At 38.6% G+C, this 10,614-nt stretch overlaps 1 protein-coding gene across 1 annotated transcript; it reads right to left on the reverse strand.

The window, feature by feature from the left end:
- LOC123758444 (uncharacterized) lies at positions 1-10,183 on the reverse strand. The gene is made up of 2 exons (XM_069328774.1): positions 10,010-10,183; positions 1-5,284 (listed from the first exon to the last, which is right to left on the reverse strand). Exons 1-2 carry the CDS (start codon positions 10,169-10,171, stop codon positions 1,439-1,441), a joined length of 4,008 nt encoding a protein of 1,335 aa, XP_069184875.1. The 5' UTR covers positions 10,172-10,183; the 3' UTR covers positions 1-1,438.
- Positions 10,184-10,614: the final 431 nt, after the last annotated feature.

The following is a 10,614-nucleotide window of genomic DNA, read 5'->3' on the forward strand; positions in this document are numbered from 1 at the left end:
TAGGCATAAAGAGTTTATTACAATATACAAGATAAAGAAAAACGGTTCAAACACATTCTAGTTTTCACCTACTTAATTTGAATCAATTATTCTCTTAACAAACCTTCAATAATTATAATACATTGTTGTCAACACTACAGCCTGCAACACGTTACATGACATAAATTGAATATATAAATCAATAATCAAATTCAATATGATAGTTAATGAATGCTGACAAATTAGCATACTGTATTCATGGTATAAAAGGAAAGAAAGCGAATTCATTTAATAATAAGTTAAAAACAAAAGCAAACACAATTTTAAATCGGTACAGAATGTACAGAATTAACTTGACCTTTCCCAGCAGGGAGGCGGCCTTTCTACTTCCTACTTGTATATTTAAGCTAAAGCACAGTACGAATATCGATCGCTAAGATGGGTCAGCTGAAAACCTGAATAATCCCTAGATGACTTCTCAAGCTGTTCTTATTTAAATGATTAATAAAGTTAAATATTGCTTGGAAGCTTATTATTTGGAAACCAATAGCATCATATCAAATTTAAAGTTTTTGCTTTAAATCTTTTATCATGTGTATTTGTATTAGTTTATATTTGTAAACAAACCGACTGCACAAGAGGAAACTTGGCCAGTGGTTCCTTGCAGTATTGTAAATTCTCTCCGGACTTAAAATAATTGCCAACTAACTTTAGATAGCAGTTACTGGGTAAGGTTTTCCCCGTTGTAGACATTTCAGGTCACAATGGTGCCTATATCCCCTGGAGGATCAGAGGGAAAAGTTAACGGGAAGGTGTAAATATTTCTCTTTTTCTTCTTCCTCTTCTTTACTTCTTCTACGCTCCGTTTTCTAAGGTATTTCTTTCATTTTTTTTTTACCACACACACGTACTCTCCATCCCTCTTTCGTTTCCTCTGTCTTCTTTCTTCATGAAGGTTTAAATATCAATTTAGATCTTTACTGTGAAGACAATATATGGATCGGCTGTCTGTTGTAGTGACCATAGACGCTCCTTGAAGATCCCCCAGCAAACACATAACTTAAATACAACGTTTTTTAGGTTATTACGTTTTATAACTTTGAATTGGCGTAAATGTATTCAAAATAACGTTGTGTCTATGTCTCGTGTCTTCTGGGAAGTCTAACTCTGGGCACATGTTGAACAAACGACGTTCATTCAACGTAACTAGTGCATGTTTTGCCCACTGACTGCTAAGTATCTGCAATTAAATGACGTCAAAGTAACGTTGATGATGAGTCGACGCAACGTTATTCCATTGTCAATTATTTTTTGGGCTCAATGACTGTTATTTATTTTCTGGCATCCGAGAAGGCGACATAATTATGTTATTGTAATTAAATATATTACACATGAAATTCTGGGAGTAGATCACATAAAAGGATCCGCTTATATAAAATTGTATATAGAAGCTAGTTTATCAACTATCAAAAAAACTATATATAAAATATGGTGCACTTTTTTCAATTATTTCCACAATTTTTAGATCCGAACCACCCATAGGCATATAATTCCTGATTGCTACACTTTTTATACTTGGGAATGACTGACAAAGATGTAATACACGATGAGCCACGTCTGTATCACTCGAATTCCTTGACATGTTTAATGCATAAATCATAAAGGGAGTTGGACAGAGTTTCTGCACCATAGATCTGAATGTTGTTGCGTCTATAGTGAATGGATCAATGAATGCAAGTTGAACTGGGGAGACAGGAATTGAAGGTTCTCTCACGTGTGTCAGAAGTTTGCGATGCTGTTGGATACAAATCTTGTGTTCATACATCAGAAGTTCACACACTTTAAGCGATAAAATATTTAACTTAATCCACACATTGTTCAATAATTGCTGATCCTGAATATTATAACAGAACACTTTGATGATTGGATCATATGATTTTGTGTATGTTAGCTTGCCTGGCTTAAAGTTTTCAACAATTATCATCCACAAAATGTTGTAAAACGATCTTAACCTCTTAAAGCATGACTGATGATATCTAATTGCTCTGTGGCAATGGAACCACTGGTGTTTCGTTGGTTGTGACACCCTGAATATTATATGTAGAAGTATGTGCCTGCACTTGTCCCAGCACAGGACTGGATCAAATCGTTCATCACATCGAGAATGGCAGTGAACAGACGGCAAGTTCCACATCGTTCGACAGAACTCATAAATCCCACTTGTTTTCAGTCCCTCAAGTTGGATGGGATAAGGAAGCGCTGGTAATGTTGGTTTGCACAAGTAACTCATTTTTCCTCCTTTACGGACATTAACAAATCTGTGTATTTGTTTATGGCTTGTAACCTTGGGTGGGGTGCACTTGTGAGGCTTCAAATATAATTTACCAAAGAAAGAAACAATTCCTTTGAATGGTTTTTTGGGAACTTGTGCAAAACTAAGATTTGCTCCTGTATGTTGTTTAATGTTAAATGTTGGGAGCACTTTGTAACTAATATTTGAGAAAACAAAATTCATGAAGACACACAGATTTGTAAGGTTTTGTAAATTGTTTGTAATTTGAGCTAAAGTTTGCAAATCTTCCAGAGTGTCGACTCTTACACACAGATCTTCAAGGTGTCGAGCATGACACAGCATACTTAAACTTTGCTTGTTGAGGGGAACACCGAGAGCAATTAGTCGACACGAGGTCCCTGATGCCAGCAGGAGTGACAAGCACTTCTCAGTAAATGTGAGGGAACTTTTTGTAACTTTGTTCATCCCATTTCCTAAATCAAGGGAGATTCTAATTGGAAATCTGGAAAGTATACGAAGTCCTTCAATGAAATTATTATCGGTGCATTCAGATAATTCACAAAGATGAACGAGCAGCGACTCCGGGGTTACGAACTGTAAAAGTTGTCCTACCTCTGGCAGCTCGTTTGGTGTGGGATTCCATTGATAAGGAGATATTTGGGATGTTAACTCCTTAAGGAACACAGAATCTCTATAAGTTTCATCCAAAAGACGTAACCAAAGAACATAGTTTCTAATCTTATCTTCACCACATATAACAACATAAATTATTTGTTCTGCCCTTTTTTGAGTTAATTCATTATTTAATTTGAGGATGCCACAAATAAATGGTATGATCAAGCTTCCTGTTATTCCTGATACACAAAATGTGAAATACTGGTAACAAAAATATCTCTCTCTCTCACCAGGATCACCAAAATGTGCACTTAGGCTCGGTTCATATATAGAACAAAAGCAATTTAAAGAAAATATACATTCTCCCACAAAGTCATAATTATCAAACATATTATTGCTTCCCTCACAGAGCTTATTCATAACAAAATCTCTCTTATTATTATCTTTTCCATGAACTTCTTTTTCATTGGGAAAATATTTAGTAAAATTTTCCCTGTGCTCTACCATCCAGTGAGCAGCGATGGTGAGGACGTCAGAAGCCTGGGTTATCATGGCGTCACAGAATGCTCGAGCAGCAAGGAACTCTTGCACCGTCCTGTGGAGAGGGTAATACTCTTCTTGTGTCCCAGTGATTGATGGCTTCACTATCACCAGGAAGAACGGTGACATGCATTCCTTGAACGGCAGCCCAGACTTCTCACACAGTTTCTCTATTTCTTTAATTTGATAATCAAAAAGGACGTATTTATACCTTTGAGAGTTTTCCCAGAATATATTACCAAGTAAATTAAGAAAACTGTTTATCTTGTCTCGAAGTTGGCTTTCACTGAGACTTAAAGGTGACAGTTGGAGGCGTCTGGTCATCCTATTGATAATGTGGTTGATGAGGATGTGGTAGAGTCTGGTGACTGTGGTAGCCTCGGTGACGTCAGAAGGCTTCTCCAGCCACAGCACCACAAGAACAACCACAAACAATGGTACACTAAAGATCTCCCACATATCTTCCTCTTTCTCTTTCATGAACTGTAAAAATCTCCTGCAAGAGTCCCTGCGACCATTAATATCATCTTGAAATGACACGGAAAACAATTTTGTGGCATAAGAAGTCCACTTGTCTGGGGTCAAGCCTCTTAATTGGTACACTCCTTGACTACGATGAAGCTCACTAACTAACATCTGAAGTTCATGAACACAATCAGTACGAGTGGTAATCATGAATTTTGAATTGTGGAATTTCTTTAGTATTTCCTTAACTAGTCGTTTTGTTTTCTTAGTAGCCTCGTCATAACCATCCAGCAACCAGAGAGTAGACACCTCCCTCAGTGTCGGGATGATATCACTGGACTTCAGGTGATGACAAGCGTTACGAAGGACTTCGTCACAGAGCAACGCTCGGGTGTCTTTACTTGTTACATGTCTTAACTCTACTGGCAACACTATGTCAAACTCATCAATCCCATTAATAGAAGGAGAGACTGAGAGCCAATCATGGATAAAATATCTTGTTAAACTCGTCTTGCCAATCCCAGGTGACCCGTGAGTTATCAGAACATCCGGATACTTCCCAGTAGGAAGAGGATTGGTAAAAAAATCTTTGGTGTCTACCTGCCCTTGACCTTCAATATCTAAATCTGTAAATATTTGGTTCACATCCAAGTGAGCAAAGTTATCTTCCATCAACCACACAAACGGGTTAAGAATGCGAAGGTTCTTAGCTAGTTCCTTGATCTCTTTCTTCCCTTCCCTTACTAAGATGTTGCACTGCTCTTGTTGCAGGTTGTGGAGTGCCTCCTTGTATGGTTCCCACAGGTCAACACCTCCTGTTAGTACCTCACTCAGACCCTCCTCCATTACCTTTACTTTCTCACTCACAAGGCTTCGGCATCTGAGGCCAGCTAACACAAGCACCTCACGGCAAAGCTCTTCAATGTTGGATAAAATGTTCTGCAGTTTCTCAGGAGTCAATGATAGTTCTTCATGAGCTAAGATATTTCGATGATTTTTAAGTTTTCTTAATTTGTTCTCCAATGTCCCCTGCGTCGACCATTTGGCATTGTTTTCTTCTGCCAAACCACCTACCTTCTGGAGCAAAGTGAACAGTAAAGTTATGTCATAGTTCTCACTTGAGACATTATCATCCAGCTGCTGCCTTTGTTCGCGATCGAAGTGATTTCTGTATTTTGTCTTAGAATATAGTGGAAGTTCAAAGAGGAGCTGCTTGAGATTCTTCTTCTTAGTTAAGAGATGTAAGACGTGCACAAGAACTGGACGCACCACTCTCATGACGGCGGCGTAGTAACGCAGTATGAGGTGGTCATCAAGACGCAGCAGAGGTGGAGCCATCGGCAACAGCACCAGCAGCAGCCTCGCCGCCCAACACCACATTGTCACCAACATCTGGAAAGGTTGTATAGATTGTGAGCGTTAACCCGAACCTAACCCATTCTCACAGTTGTATGGAAATCCCTGCAATTAGAACACGAATGGTCAGCACAACTACCAATTCCAGTCCGACCTCATTAACGTTGGGTGTCCCCAGATTGCTCTTAACCTTCGCACTCGCGGGTGTACGGGTGATATTGGGGAACTGAGACTAGGTAGATAAACCTTTTTGTTATCTGTTCGTCCAGAGCCAGATTCATGAAGCGATTATGAAAGTTCTTAGGAAACGTTTCGCCTTCTTGACAGTTTCCGTCATTATTCACCAAACTAATTATGAACACATTTCTTCCTAAAAACATTATTTCACGGGAGCTCTCTCGGCTTAACGTTAGTTGCTTAACGTTCATTAGTTGTGTTTTCTCCTCAACTCGATATATTTCTCCACTAAAATCCTGCAAGTTTGTTATGGTTATTATAAATCCCTTGTGTGTCTGTAACTATAAATTAACAGGTATTTTATGAAAAGACAAATAACAATTAGCAAAACAAGATATTATGGCAGCAGTAATTAAGTAAATAAACACTAGTGAACATTAAATGTTTAAGTAGCTAATGATTGCGTATTCCGTCGGCGCCCAGAATAATCCTTCCTCAATCTCTAATGTTGTTTGTGTACTTGTGTCCTTAATTTGTATTTTTAAAAAAGAAATAAATAACTTGACAGTATGATATATGACAAACTTTTAACTAAGTAGAAACTACTTAACATGTGTTTTTATTAACATTAATTTTTACTACACAAGGTAGTTCACTCATGAGGTTGTCAATTATTTTAGAAATTATAGGCCTAAATATTAAATAATTCATGTCAAATCAAATTTTGAAGTCTAGCCATTGAGTTTTATGCAGGAAAACAAGTCTAACCGAACTTATTAAATATTTGTTGCATTTATACTTTGAAATCGCTCACCTATAAAATATGTTTAAAAATATAAAATACTAAATAATAATGAGTTAATCCTTACCTCACCTCACCTAGGCCAATAAATTGGAGTAAAGTGCAGATTTTAATGTGATATAATACATGTAGTAATTGACTTCAAATGCATTAAAGTAATTAATGCATTTCATAGATCCTGCATTTGCCAATAATATTTATACCTTGACACTATTGTAAAGACTGGGAAGCCTGAATTATTAATTTATTAAGGATAATATTTGTAAAGGTAATAATAATAATAATAATAATAATAATAATAATAATAAAAATAATAATAATAATAATAATAACTATTGCAGACGATGAGTCACAATAACGTGGTTGAATATATGATGACTAAATCACACACCAGAAGATGAGACGACGACGCTATGGTCCGTCCTGGACCATTATCAAATTGGACCATTATTTTGTCCCTTGTTCACAATCGACTTCTTAATGGTCCCGGATGGACCAAAAAGTCGTCGTCTCCTCATGTTCCTGTGTGTGGTTTAGTCATCAGTAATAAATATTATTATTATTATTATTTCTACAGTACAATAAACATTAGAACATGTTACAGTGGTTAATTAGTAGGTACATAAGTTTTATATTGTATATGCCACTAAAGAAGTTATAAAGCTTAATACATAATCATTAAATATTCATTGTAGTTATAATTGCGTTTTATGTTCCAAATACGTTAAAAACTTGTATGTTTTATGTCTCAAAAAAGACGGAAATACAAGCTACATTTTAAATCCTTTACTGCTAAAATATACAGAGTTTAAGAAAAAACAAATATATAAAAAAATATGTAAGACCTTCACTTAGGGTATATATATAAGGCTATATATACCTTAGGAAAAGTATATATATACGAATATATACAATATTTTCAACCAGCAACCAGTCTCTACGCCCTCCGAGCGCCGAACGCGACACATACATTGATTAATCTGTTATTGACAGAAATGCCCTAAAAATTATTAGAGATTCATATACCATCAGGAAGACCGAGTTATTATGAATCCATTATAGGGTAAATATAACTTACCTGAGAGCAATGATATAGAGGTTTTAATGAGGGTGCCTTGTGGTGCATATCCAAAGCTACTCAAAGCCTCTTAGAATTACGTAAGTAAAGAAGAAATATAACATATTTGTTTACTACAATGTTGGTACTGAATGTGGAACGTGAATAATCATAAATTTACTTCGAAAATAACTCATTTTATAATGAAACAGAACGAAACTATGTGGCGGATGATGCTGCCTGTCCCCTGCCCTCTAAGTGCTGAACTCCACACATACTCAGATAAATTCTGTAATTAGTTTTGTTAATAATGTTTAACCTTTTGAATGCCATTTACAAAACAGACATATAAACAGGTATAAATGTCCTTATGACCTCATAATCTTTAAGCAAAGCTACGCATCGCCGGTGTCTGGACACTTCGAGGCTACCATAACAACACCGGTCTCCAGACAAATGCATGTGATTGGTCAGTTCTCCATCTGATCCGGCAACGTAATTGGCTAAACGATAAGATGACCAACGTTATCTTTTGTTTGATGGAGGTAAACGAAAACACTAGTGACAGCTATCGAGATCCAGATCAAAATTGCTAATAACTGTGTAAGAACACCTTACTGAATCTTGCAGTGGTCTTCTAGAGCTTTACCTTACCTTGAGGTGCTTCCGGGGCTTAGCGTCTCCGCGGCCTGGTCGTCGACCAGGCCTCCTGGTTGCCGGACTGATCATAAAAGGCTGTTGGACGCGGCTGCTCGCAGCCTGACGTATGACAATCTTTTAAGAAGCCTTTTCATGTCATGAAAAGATTGTCATGAGCCTTCATGACAATCTTTTAAGAAGGCATAGCTTAGTGAACCTAAGTCCAAGCCTCTGAAGACATGATCTGGAGAGAGAATACTTTTCAGAGTGAGACGGTAGAGAGGTTAAGAAGGGCTGTGTATGATGGATGAGAAGTGTAGTGCCTCAGACTCTGTCACAGGCCGCCAAGACAAAGACTATTTGTCCCTTGTTTAATGCAGTCCCTCTCATGAAATCTGAACCTCCCACGGCACGAAAGCCACTAAGAAGAGAGACCTTGATGCTACCTCGCCAGACCCGGCCAGATAGGATGCCTTGCCAGCATTGCCAGATCTGTTCGTGTAGAAGTCGGTCGTGATGACCAACCACGCATCAGAAAATTAAGAAACGACGACGATTCGATCCATTTAGGACCATTATTGTGATTTCCATGGAACAGATTTTGAATATGGCATCTGGCAAGGTGTCCGTAATGGGTGACCCGTAGCGTATTGGTCTATGCAGTCACCTCTTAATCTGGAGGTTCCAATTTCGATTCCTGCACAGGAGGAGACGGTTGGGCACGTTTCTTTACATGTAAGGGTGCATAGGAGATAGGTAATTATTGTGGGTTGCATCCCGTGGAAGCTCAATAATGTTAGGAGAACTTTACACCTTATGCTTCTGTTCACCTAGAAGTAAATAGCAACCCGGGAGTTAGACAACTGTCGCTGGTTGAGTCCTGTGGAAGGTCAGTAGTTGGCTTAGGAGGACCTCGATAAAATGAACAGGCTGCCCGAGTCCCGGTAATGAGAACCAAAATGTGAATACATTTATCTCAGAAAATGCCTACCTGTGTCATAGTGTTGGGGTTTACTGTGACAAGTTAATTGTACTTAAAAATATCTGATAACATGAAAAGCTGGATAAGATAAGGCCAAATTCAGCGTTTGATGACGTTTTTCAAATGTAACGAAGCCTAATGTAACACTGCCAGTCTTTTGGCAAATATTTATAATATACAATTGATCTAGGACTCCCAGTGTCCAAGATCTCAGCTTGGACATCTGAGATGACCCAGCTGTTCTCTTGATTTGCAACAACGTAAAAAATGAACCAGAGACGTTCGAGGCCAATGCAGAGAAAACGGCAGGTTTACGAAGCCCTAATTTTTACTAACACGTCGCATTTTTAACGGATTAGTCGAATCCATAAAAGCGACATAGTAGGTCCGAGGACAGGTCCCCGGAGCCACTCATAGATCAATGTGTATGTGTCTGTATATGTGTATATTACTATATACCCGCATACTTTACATAATGGAGGCTAATTATTTAGTATGATTTTTACATTGTAACCCATGTGTTATAATTCTCATGTTACTATGTTCCAATATTGTAGCAGCTGTTGTGTACATTAATTCTACGTGACGCGACGTAGAGTGACACGACGTAGAGTGCCACGACGTAGAACGACACGACCTAAGAGTGACACGACGTAGAGTGACACGACGTAGAGTGACACGACGTAGAGCAACACAACGTAAAGTGACACGACGTAGAGTGACACGACGTAAAATGACACAACGTAGAGTGACACGACGTAGAGTGACACGACGTAAAGTAACACGACGAAAAGTTACACGACGTAGTGACACGACGTAGAGTGACACGACGTAAAATGACACAACGTAGAGTGCCACGACGTAAAGTAACACGACGTAGAATGACACGACGTAGAGTAACACGACGTAAAGTAACACGACGTAGAATGACACGACGTTACTAATATTTACAAAATGCTCCCCCAGTGATATATACCCCCAGGGTGTACCCCACTTCTCTATATCCCAAGCAACGGAGCGTTTACAAAACTGCTCCAAATAACAACATATAAAGCATAAAAAATGACATATCTTCTTGCAAACAATGTAGTCTATAATGCTCACCTTGCAAGACCCTGCATAGGTCAAGACACAAGTGATCCTGCTAAAAGAAGACCTCCACGCCAGCCACAAGGTAACACAAGTGTAGGTGGCTCTGTGTCTGCTCGGTAGTGAAGCTGGGAGACCTGTGATAAGGCTTATCTGCCAGCCATGTGACGTTTGCATTGTCCTGATAACACAATACCACAATACACTAAAACCTGGTACTCACCTGGTTGTGCTTGCGGGGGTTGAGCTTTGGCTCTTTGGTCCCGCCTCTCAACCGTCAATCAGCTGGTGTACAGCTGAGCCTACTGGGCTCTATCATATTTACATTTAAAACTGTATGGAGTCAGCCTCCACCACATTACTGCCTAATACATTTCATCTGTTAACTACTCTGACACTGAAAAAGTTCTTTCTAACGTCCCTGTACCCATATGAGCCACAGGGACGTTAGAAAGAACTACTCGTGAACTCGGTCCATGAGTAGGTTTTTGTTTATCTACCATTTTCGGTAACGTGGAGGATCAGGTTAGGCTGGAAAATCGCTTAATGCGTAGACATTTAGATAGCAATCCAAACGACAGTAGGAGCTTTAAAAATCAATTCGTAGGTGGCACATAAAC

Source organism: Procambarus clarkii, chromosome 22, assembly GCF_040958095.1.
Source record: "Procambarus clarkii isolate CNS0578487 chromosome 22, FALCON_Pclarkii_2.0, whole genome shotgun sequence".
Taxonomy (NCBI): Eukaryota; Metazoa; Arthropoda; class Malacostraca; order Decapoda; family Cambaridae; genus Procambarus; species Procambarus clarkii.

Bases quoted from the DNA above. Each gene is read 5' to 3' on its own strand.
- LOC123758444 (XM_069328774.1), bottom strand. From the start codon at position 10,171: ATGCAAACGTCACATGGCTGGCAGATAAGCCTTATCACAGGTCTCCCA. The intron at 5,285-10,009 runs GTGAGCATTATA...CAACCTTTCCAG, and splicing joins CCTATGCAGGGTCTTGCAAG to ATGTTGGTGACAATGTGGTG.